Source organism: Kogia breviceps, chromosome 3 (genome assembly GCF_026419965.1).
Source record: "Kogia breviceps isolate mKogBre1 chromosome 3, mKogBre1 haplotype 1, whole genome shotgun sequence".
NCBI classification, from domain to species: domain Eukaryota; kingdom Metazoa; phylum Chordata; class Mammalia; order Artiodactyla; family Physeteridae; genus Kogia; species Kogia breviceps.
The window spans coordinates 29,869,137-29,889,789 of NC_081312.1; the positions used below are offsets into that span (position 1 = coordinate 29,869,137).

The 20,653-nt window shown below is 45.3% G+C and overlaps 1 protein-coding gene across 9 annotated transcripts in view; it reads right to left on the minus strand.

The window, feature by feature from the left end:
- The window catches only part of RGS6 (regulator of G protein signaling 6), a 574,222-nt gene that overhangs the window by 80,879 nt on the left and 472,690 nt on the right, over nucleotides 1-20,653 (minus strand). For all 9 annotated transcript variants that reach the window (XM_067028212.1, XM_067028210.1, XM_059055864.2 and 6 more), the window contains exons 7-12: nucleotides 15,626-15,690; nucleotides 11,971-12,047; nucleotides 9,179-9,260; nucleotides 7,769-7,843; nucleotides 6,003-6,101; nucleotides 4,299-4,360 (exon numbers count right to left, since the gene is read on the minus strand). In XM_067028212.1, the coding sequence (XP_066884313.1) occupies nucleotides 4,299-4,360; nucleotides 6,003-6,101; nucleotides 7,769-7,843; nucleotides 9,179-9,260; nucleotides 11,971-12,047; nucleotides 15,626-15,690 (460 nt within the window). The remainder of the gene's footprint in view (nucleotides 1-4,298; nucleotides 4,361-6,002; nucleotides 6,102-7,768; nucleotides 7,844-9,178; nucleotides 9,261-11,970; nucleotides 12,048-15,625; nucleotides 15,691-20,653) is intronic.

A 20,653-nucleotide genomic window follows, 5' to 3' on the forward strand; every position in this document is an offset into this window, starting at 1 on the left:
ATCCCCGGGTGAACAAGGTCAAACTAGCCTGCTGGAGGATGGGAGACCATGAGAAGGACTGCCCAAGGGTCCTAGCTGAGGTCATCCTAAACCAGCTGAACCAAACATGTGAAAGATCCCAGGCAAGATCAGTAGAGCAGCCAACCCAATCCATGGAGGCACACAGACAAGAGGGTGGCCCAGAGGACACAGACATGTGTACATAGACATGTGAGCACACAGACTAGCACATACACATGTGACCAGTAGTAAATGCATGTTGTTTGAAGACACTCAGTTTTCAGGCTTTTTTTTTTTTTTTTTTTTTAGGCGGTTTGTTACTCAGCAATAGCTAACTGATACACCTGGCCTGGTACAAGTTGGAAATGGGAGTTGTTTAGAGAGCAAGAAGGGCTACTGGAGATAAGCCATGTTGACAGGAACAAGAAGACAAACCAGCAACTAAAAAGCATAAACAGACACTCAAAGAACATAATGGTCTGGGGCCGTTTAGGGAAAGGGAAGCATTTTGTGGCACTTGATTCTGATCACTGACAGAGTTTTAAAGCACAAAATAAGAACAATGACCCTGCGTTATCCAGAAAACTTAACTGAAATGCAGTGTCCTTTCTTTAAGAAGGCAAGGGCATGTTTAAGAAATATTTTCATTCAACATAGTTAAAATGGAAAGCTTAAGATGTTAAGCATTATTTATTTGGAAAATTCATCTGTGTGTGCAGGGACCATACTTTCTGAAGCAAAAATTGGGTGACATTTCAGACAGACTTTTGTATTGCTTCCAGGAAATGTAGTTTGGTTGCCATGATGTTGCAATTTTGGGGACATTTGACCACTCATGGGGACAATGAGACAAAATAGGTGAAATCAGGATGACCCAAGCAAGTCCGTGCAGAAGAGCCAACCTCTTCAAGTACGGCCCCTCCTTCCTCAAAGGTGCCAGGTTAGTGGCGCCATAGGAGGCACCCAGGGGAGACACACAGATTGCAGGCTGCAGGGCCAGCCTTCGGCAGCCTGCGGGGCTCTCTGTGCTGGAGACTGAAAAGAGAGAGGGTGGGAAGAATTGCACTAACACAGAACTGCCATCTGCAGGGCCAGGCTCATTCCTTGGCCTGCCCTCTGGTCCCCTGGACACCACACACCCAGTTCATGCAATTCTGCTCCTGTCCAAAGCACCACACTGGAAAATAATAACAATCGTTCACATTCATTGAATGTGCTGTGTCAAGGACTGGATCAAATTCTTGCCATGGATTCACCCATGAACCCTATTAGTTAAGTACTACTGCTCTCTCCCCTTTCAAGAGGTGGAACAGAGGCAGAGAGAGGTGAAGCAAATTGCCCAAGGTCACACAGTTAGAAAATGGCAGAGGCAGAATCCAAACCCAGATGACTGGCTCCGCACCCACCCCCTAATATGTTCTGTTCTGCTCCTTCAGTTTGCAAAGTTTCCTTTTTCTCTTCCCAGCTGGGTCTGGCTGCACCCTTTGACCCAGCCTTGACTCTTGCCTTTTTTAGAACTGGACCTTCATGATCACCAGCCCTCCTGCCCTCTCCCCAATTTCAGTTCTCAGGGAACTAAGTGAAAAATGATGTGCACCTGTTCTCAGGGGGCTGCGGTCCTTTGCCTGATGGCCGCTGGCTAATTACCACCATCACCTGGAGCAGGCCCAGGGAACCCAGATCCGTCAAGGGGAAGTGGCACCCACCTGAGATAGCTCAGCTGTCACCTCTGGCGAGCAGAGCAGTCGCACCCAAGGCCAGCTGCCAGCGCCACCTCCCTGTCCCAACCCCCACAGAGCTGCTGACAGAGATCAAGGCTCCAGGCTGTTTTATCTCCTGCTAACACCCGTCTCCTCTCCCTCCTCCTCTATCTGGGGGTTTCCTTGTGGCTCTAATGAAAAACCCTTGTGTCACATTGAAAAGTTGCCAGTTATTGCTGCTGGGAATAAAGTGCAGTCTCTGCTGGGTGGAGACTCATGAAAGCTTCAAGCTGCGGAGCGAGGAGTGTAGGGCTAGCATGAATAATCTCTTCAGTGTGAGCAGCCTCTCAAGCATAATTAGATGGTACCTGGTGGTAAACAAACCAACAATACGCGCGTCCAGCTCCCCTCCCCCACCGTGGCTGTCTCCTTTCCCGCCTTGCACACCTGCACAGCTGGCCTCCCTCGTGCTGACTGGTTTGGGATCTTTCCCTGCACCCCAAAGATAAGACCAAGCTGGGTGTCCCCTTTGAGGTGAGCTCTCAGGTCACTGTGAGTGGCGGGCAGTGGCTTCCCCCAATCCTCGGAGACCTGGTCAGTCCACCGCAGAGAATTCAAACTGCAGGTTCCTCAGCCTACTCGGAATCACTGAATCCAATTCCCTAGCGCTGTGGCTTGGGAATCTCCATTCTTAGCCCCCTCGTTCACCTGGATGATCACGCTCAAAACCACTGACCCTAGCGAGCAGACCCAGGGAAAGATGTTCCCGCATACATGCTCTCCTAGGACTGCAAACTTCAAAGTGCCCTTGCAAGGCTAGCTCTGGCCCTCACGGTATCCCAGGACAGCCACTTCTGTCCCTTTTTCACAGAGAAAGAAGCTTGTAGTTCCTCACAGGCTATGACACCAATGGAGTCAAGGTGCTCCCAGCTATCTCACTAACAAGCACTCTTCTGGGACAAAGGCAACCACAGTGAGATCTAAAAAGCAACTTGAGAACCTGTACTCCAGAAGCCCCACATTATGATAGAGGGATGAGGTGGCTCCCCAGCCGCTAGGCTAAAACTGTGACCCCAGAACACCCGTCTAGATGTGAGCTCCAGCCACGGCAACGTTCTCAAGCACGTGCATTGGGGAAAATGGGAACATCAGTGATTCTCAACGGGGTCGATTTTGTCCCCTCCTGGGGACATCTGGCAACGTCTGGAGACATTTTTGGTTGTCGTAAACTGTGAGGTGGGGTTTTGGCATCTAGTGGGTAGAAGTCAGGGATGCTGCAAAACATCTTATCATGTACAGGGCAGCCTGCCTTCTGCAACAAACAAGTATTTGGCCCAGAATGTCAATCGTGACACTACTGAGAAGTCCTGTAATAGATACAAGATGCCATTAAAGAGATGAGCCCATATCCAGGGATGTCCTTGGCCACCTGAGGGCAAAGTGTGAATTCTGGTCTGGCGTTGGGTGTGGAGTTCTCTTTGCCTCAACCTGCTGTTATTTATCTAGAAAGAAGATGTGGATGAACCCAGGGGCCAGCAGAGAAAGGCTTACAGGTTGAACACACAGCCAGCCCCCTGTATGAGGTGGGCTTAAAGGACCCACTTTACTGTTATAGACAATAAATACTAGGACCCGGCTTAAGCCCTTGAGCTTTCAGATATTGGTCATTGCTTTACCAGTAGTATATGAATGAATAAACCTTCAGCTTGGGGATGCTTGCTCAGATTTATTCCATACAGACTCCCCAGGTGGTCTCCCCTCTTCACGGAGAGTTCAAACACAGACCGTTTCGTTGACAAAATTGAGTTTCCCGTGAGTTAACAAGGTGGAACCAGCTCCTGGTGCAGATTGTAGCACAAATGCCCTGGTGGAAGTCAGGCTGGAGGTCCTAAATATTTTCTTTACAGTTGATTCCATGCAGTTGGCTGGTTGATGGTGTGTGGAGGTGGAACGCCGCCTGATGGACCAGTTCCCTCCTGTTTGCGCAGCCAGCACCTCAAAAGGCATACGTAATTTCGTTCCCCTTATAAAGTGAATCTGGGCATTTTATAGAAGAAAAGGGAGCAATTCCATTTGAATTAATCAAGAGGCTGGAGGTAAAAGTGCATTAGGTAGCTTTTAAGGATGTTCTTCCTTGATTGACAAGGTCCCTCGGCCACGCCCCTGAAAAGCTTTAGCAACAGAACATTTCTTTCTTTCTTTTTTTTTTGTGCTAGGCGGGCCTCTCACTGTTGTGGCCTCTCGCGTTGCGGAGCACAGGCTCCGGACGCGCAGGCCCAGCGGCCATGGCTCACGGGCCCAGCCGCCCCGCGGCACGTGGGATCTTCCCAGACCGGGGCACGAACCCGTGTCCCCTGCATCGGCAGGCGGATTCTCAACCACTGCGCCACCAGGGAAGCCCCAGAACATTTCTTGACATCACTCAAGGGAGGTCTGCTATCTTAGCTGTACTCACACAGGGTCTGTGGTTTTTTCACCCATCAGTTTAAGAAATGACTGTGGTCTGCCTCTTGGTACTCACTTGTTAGCCATAGCCCTGTAACATTTCTCCTTTGTTAAATCAGAAGAAAGTAGTAATATTATTAAGGGGAAACATACCTTTCAGCCACTTTGGACATTTTTAAACGATGCCTGTCAATCTGGGCATTCAAAAATGTTATCTGAGGAAAGGCAGAACAGAAGTGTTAAGACCGAACTGGAATATTCCGCCCCCTTCACCCCAGGAACCCAAAACCTGTATTTCTACCAAGATCCAAACACCTACTCTGGACAGACTTCTCCAGCCCTCCAACTCGACACTCCAGCAACCATTTTGCCCTTTCGGAAATTCCTACCACACTAAGAAACACACTCTACAATTTAGCCTACATCACATATTCTCCTGTGTTGTGTTACAGCTTAAGTCTTTTTTTTTTTTTAAATAGATCTTTATTGGAGTATAATTGCTTCACAATATTGTGTTTCTGTTTACAATAAAGCGAATCAGCCATATGCATACATATATCCCCGTATCCCCTCCCTCTTGCATCTCCCTCCCACCCTCCCTATCCCACCCCTCTAGGTGGTCACAAAGCACCGAGCTGATCTCCCTGTGCTATGCGGCTGCTTCCCACTAGCTAGCTATTTTACATTTGGTAGTGTATGTATGTCCATGCCGCTCTCTCACTTTGCTGCAGCTTCCCCTTCCCCCTCCCCGTGTCCTCAAGTCCATTCTCTATGTCTATGTCTTTATTCCTGCCCTGCCACTAGGTTCATCAGTACCACTTTTTTTTTTTTTTTTTTTTAGATTCCATATATATGTGTTAGCATACGGTATTTGTTTTTCTCTTTCTGACTTACTTCACTCTGTATGACAGACTCTAGGTCCATCCACCTCATTACAAATAACTCAATTTCGTTTCTTTTTATGGCTGAGTAATATTCCATTGCATATATGTGCCACATCTTCTTTACCCAGAAGTGAATGAAAACTTACATATAGTATATATTCTACAAAGCTTAGTAACAGCATGGAGGTAACACACACACCATAAGGATCTGGTTTGGCTAATCTTCAGTGATCTCCTATCCAACTTTTACACCTACATCATGCCCATGTGCTTGGTATACCTAACTGGCACTGAGTAGCTATTTTCCATACATTTGTTTCCTTTTCCCCACCCAGTAATAAAGTTGTCAAGGGAAGGCACCTCACAGTTTATGCCTTTGGGTGCCCCCTAGAAGCCAGTAAAGCATAATGTAAAGTCAAGTCACTTCATTACCAGTGAACCCCTGGAAAGCAGTAATGTAATTAGGCATTGTCTGTGACCTGGATTGACCAGTTAACTCCTCATCATGAAGGAAGATAACATGGAACCAAATAATGCTGAAATGGCATTGTGGGTAGGGTTTGCTTTATCTGTCAACCTTCGTTTCGAATCAGAGCAATAAAGTTGGTGGTCCTGAGCTGGTTTACTCTGGAAGTGCAATACAATTTTAAGGACGCTGTGACACGAGTCCCTCCTGCCTCCAGCTCCGCCACCATCTTGGGGGAAACCCGACTACGGCAGTCAGCCCATGGTGTTGGGGTAACTCATTTATGTCCTTTTCTAGCAACTGCTGGAGTAACTCAGTGGAGAATTTGTCTTCTCGAGCCTCCGTGAATTATTTACACACAGAGCCCAAAGGTTCAAGTCACCTACAGCTGGGTTCCACTGTGCTTTCCAGAAACTCAAAGCTCACTCAGCCTCCAGAGGTGGACATTCAAAAGGTTTTCAAGCTGGCCACATCTCCTCCTTAGAGTGCAGTAGCCCATTCATTCACCTGTTTCCGGATGTCGTCTTTTGTAGTTTTCCTGATTGGCTGACTGGGGACATGCACTGGGCTTTGCGACTGGGATTCTTCAGTCACGCCGTACACTGACTAGAGAAGAAACAAGAATATTGAATCATGCACCCTCAGAGTTGAAGGGGGTCCGAAGGGTCAGCTAGTTCAAGCACTCATCTGATGCTTCCAATCCCCTCCATGACATCCTGACAACAAGTGAGTGGCCTCCGCTCGAAATTCTCCAATAATGGGAACTCTGCCTCTGGAGGCAGCCTGTCCATGTTTGCGTTACCACTATTAGAAAATCCATCCTTTCATTGAGTTTAAATGGTCTCCTTGTGTATCAGTGTTTCTCCAAATACACTCCACAGACCATCTGCAAAGAGTTATCTTGGGTACTCGGTAAACAGGTACATTGCCAAGTTCTACCCAAGACTTCCTGAATAGGAATCTTCATGGGTGGGGTTCGGGAACCTGCACTTTTATCAAATGCCCCAGGTGATTCTGAGACACAGGAAAGTTCAGGAACAGTTCCTGAAGATTATGCAGGAAGATAAAGATCCCCTCTAGATTTTCTGTTTGTCAGAAGATGACATGCCTGTCTGGTACAAACTTGAGATGGCAGGGTTTCCGATTTTTTCCTTTTAAGCTGACCAGTTTTCTGGTCAGATTTTCCACCTGCCCACAGTTATAGCTACTTTTTAATCTGTTCCTTTTGTTAGAGACAGATTAAAGACAATCTTTGTTCTGGGAAAGAAATAAAACACTGCTGAAATCTATAAAATCAAGAAAGGCTCAGGGTGCATGTGGGCTCCATGAAATTCTGGAATATTAGAATTAGGGGGCCTTTAAAGACTAAATGGGGACATTTTAAGACTAATGTTTTAAAGTGTAATACAGTGGGCATCAATATCTCAATGAAGAACAAAATATATAAGTAAATTCAAGAAGTTGATATATATGTCATGTCACATATATATTGATAGAGGAGAGAGAGCCACTGCCCCTTCCAGTACAGTGAAACACAAATGATCACTGGATCATTCACAGCTGGGTGAGATGGTGATTTGGCTTTGGGAGATCTACCTATACTAAAAGACTTGTATTTGTGTCAAAGTACCAAGCTGGCCTTCGCCTGTGGTGTTGCCCTACTTTTTTGTTCCTTAAGTTTCCCTTCCTCTCTGCTGTCTCCCCAGAGCCAACTGCTACTTACCCTTTAGACCTTTGCACTCTCGAGCCTGCTATGGAAACCCTTGGGAAGCTCCCAGTCTGGGGCACCCTCCTGGTCTTCCTGAACCGTCCTGTACTTCCCATCATCGCCTGCTGGCTTGCTTCACGCCTACCAGGCTGTGGGCTTTGTAAGACTTGCCACTATATTTCCTCAGCCAGAACGGTGCCAAGCACATGCCAGCCACTCCATAAATATTTGTAGAATGAATGACATGGTTTCAAAGGATGAAACAGGGAAAAACTACAAATAGTAAATTATTATTTGAACAGTACTGGAAATGGAAGGGTGATCCCAAGAATTTTTTTTTTTTTTTTTTTTTTTTGTGGTACGTGGGCCTCTCCCATTGCAGAGCACAGGCTCCGGACGCGCAGGCTCAGGGGCCACGGCTCACGGGCCCAGCCGCTCCGCGGCATGTGGGATCTTCCCAGACCGGGGCACGAACCCGTGTCCCCTGCATCGGCAGGCGGATTGTCAACCACTGCGCCACCAGGGAAGCCCCCCAAGAATTTTTAATTCAGCTAAACTAGCGAACCTTTTTAACCTTTTGCGGGTTCTTCAAACGTCGACATTTTCTGATATCCATTTCTGTTGTGTTCACACAGCCTGGCTGAGAGAAAAAAAATCATCATATAAATTACTAAGTGAAAATCATACTTTCCAAGTTGGCTCAGGAACCAATCAGAACCAATCTTTATCTTTTCCATTACAGATAATACAAGACTACCCCCATTTTGCCATTTACAGTTTTCTTTTTTTACAGAGGTGTTTCACCTTCAGTATGTGTTCCTCCACAAATTGGTGGATGGCTTCAGTCAGAGCCTTTGCTCTTTCATATACCTAACCATCTAAAACCACTCCACTATCAGGATAGGGAATTCTTTTTTTGGTTTTGCTTTTAATCAGACTTGAGGAAGGCTGACAGTTTATTCATTTTAGTTCCATTTCATGAAGAAAATGTAAGATTTATTTTAGTAATATGAAATTAGAAATGCGTGAAACCTCATTATTCGTGGATTTTGTATTTGTGATTTTGCCTACGTGCTAAAATTTATTTATAACCCCCAAGTCAGGGCTTGTGGTGCCTTCATGGTCATTTGTGGACGTGTGCAGAGCAGGAAAAATGTTGAGTTGCCAGACCTGCGTGTTCCTGGTGAGGTGCCTTCTTATTTCATCTCATGCTGCAAACAACTGTCCTTTGCGCACAGTCTATTTAGCACCAGTTTTAAACATTTTTGTGTTTTTGTTGGTGATTTTGCCCAAGCCCAGTGTTGATGTGCTGTCGAGCATTCCTAAGTGTAGGAAGGCCGGGATGTGCTTGATGGAGACAATAGGTATGTTAGATAAGCTCCATCTAGGCGTGAGATATAGTGCTCTTGCCTGCGAGTTCAATGCCAGTGATCAACAATACACATTAAATAAGGTGTCTTTAAACCGTAACACACTTTAAACAAGGTTATGTATTGATCGGTTGATGAAAATGTGACTGGAGGCTTGCAAGAACCTAACCCTGTATCTCTCCCAGGATAATGGTTCAGCATCCGCTAATTCAGTGTTCTCAGCGACTTCATAGAACATAACCACCGTAACCACAACGGTTGCATTTGAAAGAGAATATTCTAGAAGTTGGAACTGAATGACAGTAGAAATGGAAATTGCTTAATTTAGGACTGGAAACTTCAGGGCCCAAAGTTCCCCAGGTGGAATTCCCACAACTCCCCATTTCCAATTCCACATTTTCACGGATGGATAATTTTTAAAAGGTGGAACTGACATACATTCCAGAAAATCTACTGAGATGATATGAATTAACGGCAAAACCAATTTCACAAAGCTTAGCAATTTTCTTAAAAGTGAGACGCCTGGTGGCTAAAGACAGTCTTTTCTTTTAAGCGAAGGAAGAGAGAAAATGTAAAACTTAGAGAACTAAGCAGAGCTTTCTCACCACTGGCCTGTGGACATCCCAAAAGGCTCGCTCTTGACTGTCCAAAATTTTCCTCTCTGTCTTGTCCTTTTTCCGATCAATCCTGAAAGAGTGAAAAAGGGGAAAATCAGAGGCTTTTAATTCCGTTTTTCCTCCATGATCCATGTGGCAACTCTGTTCTCCCATTTTTAGGAGCTTAGTGTGCTTAGGGCTCTTGGCACCTGTGTGGTCCCTGCTTTCTGCAGAGCTGTACAATATGGGTGTATGGTTCCCTCAAGGCAACCTCAAGAAGCCCACACATGGTAAGAGAGCTTGTTTTCAGCTAGGTTGCAAATGACCAATTATGTGTAATGAACAGAGTGAGCCTAATGAGGGTTCAGGAATGCAGCTGTCCATTTGAATTATTAAGATTTGGATTATTAAGAGCTGCATAAGTTGTTGACATGCCCCGCATCAAAGTGGCTACTACTGCATATTCAAATTATGGGAAGGAATATAACCATAGGCTTGTAGTGTTTCATCCTCAAATTTGCAAGTTTGCTTTAGATTCAGAATCAGTAGAAAGGTCTTCAAAATGCTGCAATTATGTGTTTTAAAAGTCACTTAAACGGTCTGGCTTCCTAAAAGCAAAGTAATAACCCTAGGGTGTGACAAGATCCAGAAGGCAAATATCACTGGCCTCAGCTGGGGGAGGTACAGATTGCAAGACAGACAGACAGACGGACAGATTCTTTATGTTGTGATCGCACAGATAAGAGCGTTAGAAAAAAAGCCTGTATTACTTCATTTTATTTCTCTAAGTAAAAAGTAACTCGGATTAATTGCTTTGTAACTGCTGGTCCTTGGCTCTCTTGGGAGTACTTTAGTTTATTGGACTGACTGACATAAAGTCATAATAACCCTGTGATTTTTGTGATCGTTACTGTGTACTTAAATGGCCCACAATTATAATGTAATCACAGAGTTCATCAAAACGTGAATCGAGAAATACCGTATATGTACAAAGTGGCACTTTTCCCTCCTTTTATAAGATTCGATGCTGTGTGATCCCCAAAGTGTACATGAGCCCTCCTCTTCACTTCCCGGAGGCTTCTGCGTGCACTGGTTCAATCCTGCCTCCTTCTCACCCATGCACCCAGCCTCCTGCTTTCTCCTTAGGGGCCAAGGCTCTTCCTGATGCAGCTCAGCATCCAGTGTCTGGTGTCCACCTCCCTCGGGGGATTCTGGGAGAACCGGGGTGGTGGGCAGACCTGTGGATTCATGGGTGGGGGGTAGAGACTGCAGAGGGAGGGGGAGAGCGATGACAGCATGAGGCCCACTGGACCCAGTGACCTCAAGTCATTGCCATCTGTGACCGTACCTGTGATCAATGTCACCCACACTGCCCAGAGAGTGCACAGGGGGTCCTCTGAAGACCCACGGGGGCTGCTCAGGTACAAGTGGTGCCCAGAGAGAAGGTACTCACCTCCTCCCAGCTCAGCATCCCTGTCCCACCCCCTCCTCTGTCCCATTTCTTCTATTATCACTTGAAGCTAAATCAGAGCCCATTGCTAGAAAGGACAAGAGAGAACTGCACCTGAGCAAGTCCATTTCCCAGAATCAAGAGGATCTGGTTGATGACCATGTTTGTGGGGTGGGGGACATTTACTACCCACTTCTCCTGCTTCCTTAGAGAGGAAGGAATTTCCAGTACACTCGCTGGGAAGGAAGAATACGGGAAAAACACTCCAACTTTCTCCTCCTTTCATCTCTTGTAGACTTAACTTATTGGTAGATTTGAAAGAAGAAATTTAGAAAGCTGGGGCTTCCCTGGTAGCGCAGTGGTTAAGATTCCACCTGCCAATGCAGGGGACAAGGGTTCGAGCCCTGGACCAGGAAGATCCCACATGCCGCGAAGCAAGGAAGCCCATGCGCCACAACCACTGAGCCTGCTCTCTACAGCCAGTGCTCTGCAACAAGAGAAGCCACTGCAATGAGAAGCCCGCGCACCGCAATGAAGGGTAGCCCCTGCTCGCCGGAACTAGAGAAAGCCCGCGTGCAGCAGCAAAGACCCGACGCAGCCAAAATTAAATAAATAAAATAAATAAATTAAAAAAAAAAGAAATTTAGAAAGCTGAGGTCGGTCCCTCTGGGTCCTGCCTGGGTCACCCTATTCTCAGGACACCTGTTCTCTGCGTGCAGTAAACTTACAGGGCTGGACTCTGCCCTGAGGAGGGGACAGCCCTGCAGATACCCAGCTCTGCCCAGGATGTTTAATTCCAGGGTAAAGATCTGTGGTCACAGATCCAAAATCATGTCCTATAACTAGTTTATCAGTAACAATCTGACATTTCAGACTCCAAACATCTGACTTCTGTGCCTTATTTTTGATTAGTTCTAAACCCCTCCCCTCGGGAGATACAGTGGAGGGGCCACTTGTTGGCCTGCCTAAAACTCCAGTATGTTTTCCTATGAAGACAAAATTTCCAGACCAACAAGTAAAGTGGGTCTGATGGTTTTCAGCCTCTGAGCGCAGAAGAAGATTTGGAAATCTCCTTGGGAATTAGGTACATCTTCTTAGGACCAGAGTTCTACGTTTGGGAGGAACCCCACTGCCTGCTGAAACACACGCTTTGGAAATTGTTTTAGAGTGCCATGGGTGACAGAGATGCAACTTATCCATCCTGAACTTGATTTCTACTCAGCTGCTGTCATGAGAGAGACAGTGACTAACCATAGCTGGCTGGCCATGGAAGGAAACCCCACTCTCACAACACCTCTGAATTCCAGAGAGTGTTTTTCTCTTTGCAAGGGTCTCTATTAAGTTCACCTACTTTACTTGTGCTTCTGCTTGCATAAAGATGAATTCCCACTTCCTTGCAAAGGCTCTCTGGAGTCTTGCTAAGTTTTCCTAATGAGAAATGAAAATCAACAAGAAGGCATTAATCATCGTAAGTTTGCACATCAACAGCTATGCTTATTACAAGGCAGCCATCTATTTTGGTTACTCCCAACAAAACAGTAGGGCCCCACTTTAAATCCACCGGACGAGAACCCAATCTGACTTTGCACCAGACCCTGCTGTACAGAGCAGAACTATTAATATTCATTTACACACCCATTAAGTCTGACATCTCTGTGGTTCCCCTGATTCCTCTTTTCTTGTGTGTTTTACAAGAACACGACTCACACAGCCCTTATAAAGGCCACCGAAGATATGGAGAATTGGTTGTGGTTGTTCATGCAGGATTTAGGGAAGGGATGGTGGGTGTTTTTGCAACTGATCGCAAAACCAAGAATGGATGTCTCAAGACTTGTCTTCCAGCAAGCAGAGGGCTAGGAAGGTGGCAGGAAAGGAGAACCCAGGGGACCTGGCATTAACAACTTTGGAAGTCCAGACTCAAAAGTGGGAAAGAAGGGAGTGTCTAGGTTTGTGATGGTCATGAAAGGAAAACCCCAAAACGAAAAGAAAGAAAAGGGATCCAGGGTCACCTTTAGAGGAAGAGGGAAGAAGTCTTTTCTCGAAGCCCGTAGAGTAGCCTAGCAGCACAACAGGATGGTGGGGAGGGGCGTTTGACAGGTCCCCTAATGATCTGCCTAATCCTGACGGAATGCAAGGCGAGAGCCCACATTATGCTGTGTATTTTCATAGAGCTCATGCCAACACTAACTGATTACCTTCATTAGTGGATTATTAACATAAAAGGAGCTTCGGTTGAAGACCAACACATGTGAACTCAGTTATTACCAAGGCTTGCTGTGTGAGTACCTCAAAAAACCTCTCCCTTTGATTTTCCCACTGTTCACAGGAAGCAAAGCTGGTAAAGTCTGAATGTCAGTCAACTGGGGAGAAGTTACATAAATAATGACACAGTCATACCATGGAATACTAGGCAGCCATTAAAAATGAGAATGTAGATGATTATTACTGATATGGAAAGATTCTCAACATCCTTACAGTCTATGACTGGAAAAAGAAGCAGCTTACACTATAATGTTTGTGGTGTGATTCAAGTTTTCTTGTTAGAAAAACAAAATGTATGTGCAGAAAAAAGCTTAGGAGAGAAGGATTGCAGGCTATTTTCCCTCCTTTCTTTGCTATTTGAATTGTTGTTTTTACAAAGGGACGATGCAATCAGAAAAAATTAATAAAATTACTGAATTTTGAAAACAAAACGTCTTTTTAGTTTCTAACCACTTTTAGACAGAACTGCAACCTGAAAGAACATCTTAACACCATATTCTTTACAAATATCAAAGCAGAATATTGTAGGGTAAGAGAAAAGAAAACAGAATAAACTATGTCAGGAGTTGGTGCTGTCTTGTTTCCGTTTAGGAGCTTTTTTCAACAAGGGAACTACAGGGAAGGGAGACATGGGATGGAGGGGCCACATGCTTCTGCCGTCTGGGTTGTTTCTGTAGGTCATATTCAGGAAGCGATGGAGTCATGCCAAAGTTAAAGCACTTTGCACTGGGCGCACAAAGAGTCAGACAGCAGTCTTCTAGAAGAAGGGTGACTGCCGGTGCACGAGGGCAGATAGGGCAGGGACTGGGCGCCTCAGATGCTCAGAGCCACAGAACCGCGACGCTAGGAATGCTGGGGAAAATGATAACGTTCCAACAGATTTATGTTTCATGGCTCCCTTGGATAAGCAAACTTTAGCCAGGTCCTAACGCTCCCAGTAAACTCTTGCACTGCAACCTGCACTGCTCTCTCCCCCCATCCACAGGTTCTGTGATGCCCGTGGGATCAAAGAGGGTGGAGGGCCATGTACCGGTCCTGCTCTCTGATGGCATGCACATTCCCCTTGCGCTGCAGAGAGGGGAATGGTGGCTCAGTGCATTGGTGGGCTTGGGTGTAGGTAACCAAGGGAGACAAAGTTTGGTAGAGTGGGGCCTCACGCTTGGTTTGGAAGACTGAGACAGCAAAAGTGGGAGGGGCATTGGGGAGGTGGGTGGATCTGAGGTGCTGTGCATGCCGGGATTATCCAGGGGAGGATTATTCTGCACTGCCCCTGACGTTGCCCCTCCTCCTAGCTGCCAGCTCTTCAGTCATTCCATGGCTCAGCAACACCTCCTCTGGAGGGTATGAGAAAAGTTGGCCAGTATCCTAGGTTTTCTGTGACCCATACAAAGTGTGGTTTTGGGGAAAGAGTTTGCAACCCCAAATTTTAAATATTTAAAACATTATCTGTGAATCTTCAAGTTCTCTGTGCCTTGGCTCTGTAAATGGATATGAGTGTGGCTGGGTCTCCAATTTCTGTAAGAAATCACACCTTTTAAAGAAAGTGGAGGTGGAGGAAAGCTGGGAGAGTATATTGCCATCTGACATACATCTTATCTTCTGGATTGGATTTGGTCCTTAGATTTTGCATTTACTGCCAAGCACAGGTGAATTGGGTATGAAGATGCAATTTAAAAAACTATCATATATTAAACTAAAAAATTATCATACAATAAATTTGTTTTTTTCTTTTCATGTATAGTACTATAAATTTTAACACATGTATATATTCATGTAGCCACCACCACAACCGGAATACAGAATGGTTCCATCACCCCCCAAAACTCCCTCGTGGTATCTCTTTATAGATGCATCCCTGGAAGCCACTGATCTGTTTTCCCTCATGATAGTTCTGTATTTCCAAAAGTGCCACATAAATGGAAACACACAGTTTGAAATCTTTTGAGATTGGCTTCTTTCACTCAACATAATGTCTTTGATACTCATCCAAGTGGTTAGATTAATAGTTTATTCCTTTTCACTGAAGAGCAGTATTCCATTACATGGCTGTAGCATAGTTCATTTAATCATTCACCTGTTAAAGTGCATTTGAGTTGTTTTCAGCTTTGGGTTATCACACATAAAGCTACTATGGACATTAGTGTACAGGTTTTTGTGTGAACGTAAGTTCTGATTTCTCTAGGGTATGTATGTAGGTATATAAAAGTGGGATTACTTGGTTGTATAGTATGTGTATGTTGAACTTTATGAGAAACTGCCAAACCATTGTCCTGAGTGGCTGCACCATTTTGCATTCCCACCAGCAATACAGGAGAGCTCCAGGTGTTCACCACATTGTCACCAGCACTTGGCATTATCAGTACTTTTAATTTTAGCCACTTTAATAGGTGTGTAACAGTATCTCACACCATGGATTTAATCTGCATTTCTCTAATGGCTAATGATGTTGAACATCTTTGTCATCCTTTATGTCCTCTTTGGTGAAGTGCCTGTTCTAGACCTTTGCCAACTTTTAATTGAGCTGTTTTTTTTTTATTGCTGAGTTTTGAGATTCCTTTATTTAAAGAAGCAATTTATTGTGATGGTAAGAGGAGCTGAGAACAAAAGAGGGAAAATAGGAGAGACTGTATTTCCACTGTCTGAAGGGGTTGGGGAGGGAAAGGGGGAAAAATACAAGTTGAGAAAGAACTGCAGGTATTTTACACTCTCCTCCCATACCTTTCCTGGAAAATAATCGTACTTACTGCTTCATAATCTGCCAGTTCCAGCCTTGCTTTATTCTGCATTGTCCTCTTACAGAGGTAGATGGCTGAAGGAAGAAGAGAAATTACAACATATACAAAACCAACAGTGTGGTGGATTCATAAATTCATCGGCCCAGTTGTTCATCCATCCATCCATCCATCCATCCATCCAACCATCCAACCATCCATCCATCCATCCATCCAGCCAGCCATTCCCCTCTATGTGCCCACCCCTGTGCAGTCAAGAATACGTTTCTATGTGGAAGCCATGACACCTGACCTCTGGGAATCTGTCTGCAGGTCAGAATCAGATGAGGGCCCCCATCTTCCACTCCTGACAACCCCCTCCATCCTCCTCACTCTGTTTCACCCCAAACAGGGCAGAGGCTGTGTCCTGCTCAGCACGAACCCCTGCACCTAGCATCAGGGCCTGGCCTGCCAGGTGGAATCAGTGGACAGTGGAGAGGGAGGACAATTTAGGTGTCTCTTCCCAGGCTCAGGAAGGGCTCTTAGGCCTCAGTTGCCAGGATATTCTTCCTCAAACATGGCCTTCATCACTTCCCTCTCCTACCTCTGCTTCTTCGGTATCTCCTTCCTTCTCTAGTGCCAAGTAGAACGACCCAGGGGAGGTAACAGATGAATGGTATGAACGAACAACAGAATGACCAGGAGGGAAGGTCGGAGAGGACCAGGGCTGACCTGCTGTTTGACAACTTAATTATACCAGGAACTCTAGTCAACTTCTTGCTGGGTTAACCGACCTCCTCCATGTGGTCTGAAAAATTTCCTGATGCAGCCTACGATATGCTGGAGCCTTCTGGTAGCAGCCTACTCTGTATGCCCACACTTTGCTCACACAGTCGAGTCTGTGGGTGAGAGTCAATTGTGTTTGTTCTCAAACCTGCTTATGTTAGGCATACTTGTTATTTTAATAATGTACATTCACTTAGTATTACATGCACTGGTGAAATTAATGTGAAAAGAGAGAGAGCGTTGCTGTTTCTATGACGATCCAGTTGAATGGTTTTTGAATAACTAATAAAGGACAGTCAGCTAAGACAATTGCTGATGAATTTGGTATAGGTGAGAGAACCGAAAAAAACGTGCAAAAATAGTAGAAATCTGAGCGAGGCCAACATACAGTTGCTTTAAAAGTATTTTCAAAATTCTTGATGCACTTTAAAGATGTCAAAACTGGATGGTTTAAGTGTGGTTTATTTAAGAAAGAAACTCAAATTATGGGGAATGATAATCAAAGAGAATCTTTCATTCTACCTCAAAAGGCTGTTGAATGAATGTTTCTTTGTATATTTTACGTTAACTTGAGGTCATTAAGGTATGTATGTATCACTTTTTCATACCAACTCACCAACTTTTCCAATGAACCAAACAGCTACAGCTCTGTACTGTGTCAGATAAAGGGGTATCTTCTCTATTACAGGGTACCTCCTTTGTCACCAACTAGGCAGCCTGTGGAATTGGGGCAACCTGCAGCAGGAAGCCTGGTATGTCACCTGCCCCAGCAGACCTGGTCTCAATGACCCAGGAGAGGTGTAGGTCAGCGCGGTGGCAGCTGCTTTGACGATGTTGCCTCAGACAGTATTTTGTATTGGCCAAATGTGAAACTCAGGAAAGTGTAACCCAGATTTGGTTTTTATTTAAGCAGAATCATCCCAAGAAATTTCCAACCCACCTGGGTCAAAATGGGCCAGCTAAGTTGAGAAGTAAAGTACCGTGCGCGGAAGGCAAAGCCGGTACCTCTACTGATGGCCACCAGCTACATGATCGAATGCTGGCGGCCCCCTTCCCGTACAGGTAATGTCACACGTTGGGCAACTGGTTCACCAGAACTGGGAAGGCAGCAAGTAGCTATTGAAGGGACCTTCCTCTTGGCACAGACCTTCCCTGGGGCTTGTCTGTCTGCACTTCCTTGGTGCCTCAACAGTGCTCCCTGTGACACCTAACTAATCAAGTGACCACTGGCAACAAAGCCAAGTCCTCGAACAGGGCATCCAGGGGACTTGCTTTAAGCTCAGATGTTGGTTTTTCTTGGATGTGTGATTTCTCATTGAAAAATCTTTATCTTCTTGCCCTCATGCTGGCATCTCATTGACATCTCAATCTCACCAGCATCCTACCATGACAAAAAGGGAACACAATTAAAAATTCTATAAAGTCAATAGACTCATGTGCTACATGTGCAATTAAACATTTAAAAAGTATTGAACCTATCCTATTTCAATGTCCTTAAAAAACTCACTCCCTTTCCAAGCTTTCTGTCTTTACTAGTGACATCGTAAGTTACCTCAATCTCTTAAATTAGAGAACATATAAATCACTTATTTCTCTGTTGTCCTCACAGCCTCTAACTACTTCTTAGAACAATGGAATTTCAGCCTTGGAAGTAACCTTGGTGACCATCAAGTACAGACACCTCATTAACAGATGGAAAAATTAAAGGCTCAGAGAAGTGAAGCGATTTACCCATGGACTAGTTAGTGGTAGAGGTGGAACGAGAACGTGAGGTCTAGTTCAGAGGATTGTCTCCACTATGACATTCACTGCCCCATTTACTCACTCATTGATTCATTCATTCACCCATTAAAAAATCTGAGTGCCTCTTATGTGCCAAGCGGTATTTTAGGTCTGGGGAAATCACCACAATAGCAGAGCAGCTACCACATGTATGGAGCTTACTGAACGTCCGGCAGTGTTCTAGGGACACTCCAAATGTCCACTTATCTATCCTCATAATAACCTATGAGGTGAGTTCTGTTTTTAGCCTCATTTCATAGATGAGGGAATTTTGCAGGTTATTCCCCATTGTTGGGGACCCACAATGGCTCTCTAAAGCTGCTGAATCTACTCTAAACGTCTCTCCTTGACTACGAAGACCTTTTTATAAACTTGCCCGTTCCAAATTATTCAACCTTCGTAATCATTCTTCATCAGCATAAAATCTTTGAGTACTCAGATCGGACTCCTCACCATCCTCTTCTTGCCCCCATCATGCTGCCTCTCCCAGCCCAGGATGCTTGGAGGGTAAGCCTGTAACTCACTCAAATCTGTGACAGAGCAATTGACACAGAGTGGGTGACCAGTACATGTTTGCTGAATGAATGAAAGTTTCCTGGTTCTTCATCAATCCAAGCCATACCTATTCTGAATTCTTAGCTTTGGTGTCACATCCTTTCTGGCAAGAGGGCTACCACAGAACAAGTAAGATCAAACATCACCCTGGAGGTAATAATACCAACCACCACCATGGTTTTTATTGACTCCTTACTACATGCCATACACCTAAACTTATACCCATTTCTAAAGAACAAAACAACACTGGGAGACAAGTACCATTATTATTCTGGTTTTAATATGAGGTTTCCAAGGCACAGAGAGGTTAAGTAACTTGCCAAGATCACACAGCTAGTGGAGCCAGTCAACAATGGGCCCATTGTGCTGACATCTCTCTTGGTAAATACTGATTTTCTGGTTAAACTGGAAATGGCAATGAGTAATTTGCATCCTGTACTCTAAGTTCTCCATCTGATTTGCCAAAATGGAGGTACAGGAATTCAAAATAATTTTGCTTTAGGGAGAGCCTGACATTAATGGTTATTTTCATCCCTGTTCCTGTCGCACAACTAAAATTACAAAAATCTGTAGAGAAAGGGAAATAGTGCCCTGCTGTATGCAGGGTAAGACGGCTGATGGTTGTGGGTTTATATTCAAGTAAATATTTGAATCTTACTTGGCCTCAGTTTTCTGGTCCCGCTCTCCTCCCACGCTCTCCACTGCCTGGAAAAATACTGGTTTTCACATTCACAAGGGCACACGGCTGCTGCATGGGACTGAGCTACAATTATTCAAATTCCAAGTTGGGCTTTTGTGAGCAGTATTTCAGCCCCAGAAGCACTTATTTTATGAGCAGCCAAGTACTGCTCCCGTTCTGAGCCAGAAATCTGGCTGGACCCACTTATCACATCATTTAGGGCACAGCACAGTTCCAGAGGGACCCGCAGTGGTGTTTGCACACAGCTGATGAGACAGTCACAGGGACCTGTCCTCTGCATCAGGGCTGTGCTCCAGACTTGAAAACAGAACAACTGTAGCCTTGTAGGGCAATGACTTGCCAGAATTCTACCCTCAGGATTGTTCCCAATTGCTGGTTTCCCATCCCTCAGAAGTATAATCCAGAGGGTATAGCTTATCACAAGGTCTCAGGGACAGGCTCTCCAGAATACCACCCAGCTGCAGCTGGCTCTGCCTTCCTGTGAAAAGCATCCTGCAAAGAACCCACGGAGAAGGTGCAGGTCTCATCACACGCACCAGTCCCAAGGAGAGCTGCTGTGGGCTGCCCCAGCAGCTGAGTCAGTGATGAGGGCACTGTGCAGAGGAACAGAATGAATCGAGCATCTGAGTTTAAATTCTGCTGTCTCTACTGAGTGTCTGTTAATCACCTTTAATAAAGAACCAGAACGCTCAGCAAATATTTACTGAGTGCCAACTATGCCTCAGGCATGCACTGTGCACTGGATGATAAGAAAATGAATGAGGTGGACCAGCCTGCCCTCATGGAGCTTACAATTGACCAGGCAACCAGACAAGTAGCATACAGTGTGAGAGGTTTGAGGATGGGGCCTCTCTGGACCTCAGCTTTATCTGAAGTATAGGGACAATGTAACTTTAGAAGACTGACACATAGATGTGTTAAACAGTCTTCACAGAGAGAATATGGCAAGAGTCTAATAGACCCCTGCCTGGACAGAGGTATATCCCTGCTTACCCAGCTCCCAGCTTCACCCACTCTCTGTTTTCTTAGGTAGGGTAACTTTTGTATACCCCTTCCATGGTCTGTTACACTTTCCCTCTAGTGACCGACTAGCAAAAACACCAATGAATTATTAAAAAGTCTTAACAAGTCTGTGAGAAAGGAAATGGACAGGGGGAGGTGGCACCTTGATCCAGCCCTCCCTGAAACCCTGTCCCAGGAAGGAGTGGTCAATAGCCACCAGCCCAGTTCTTCATGGC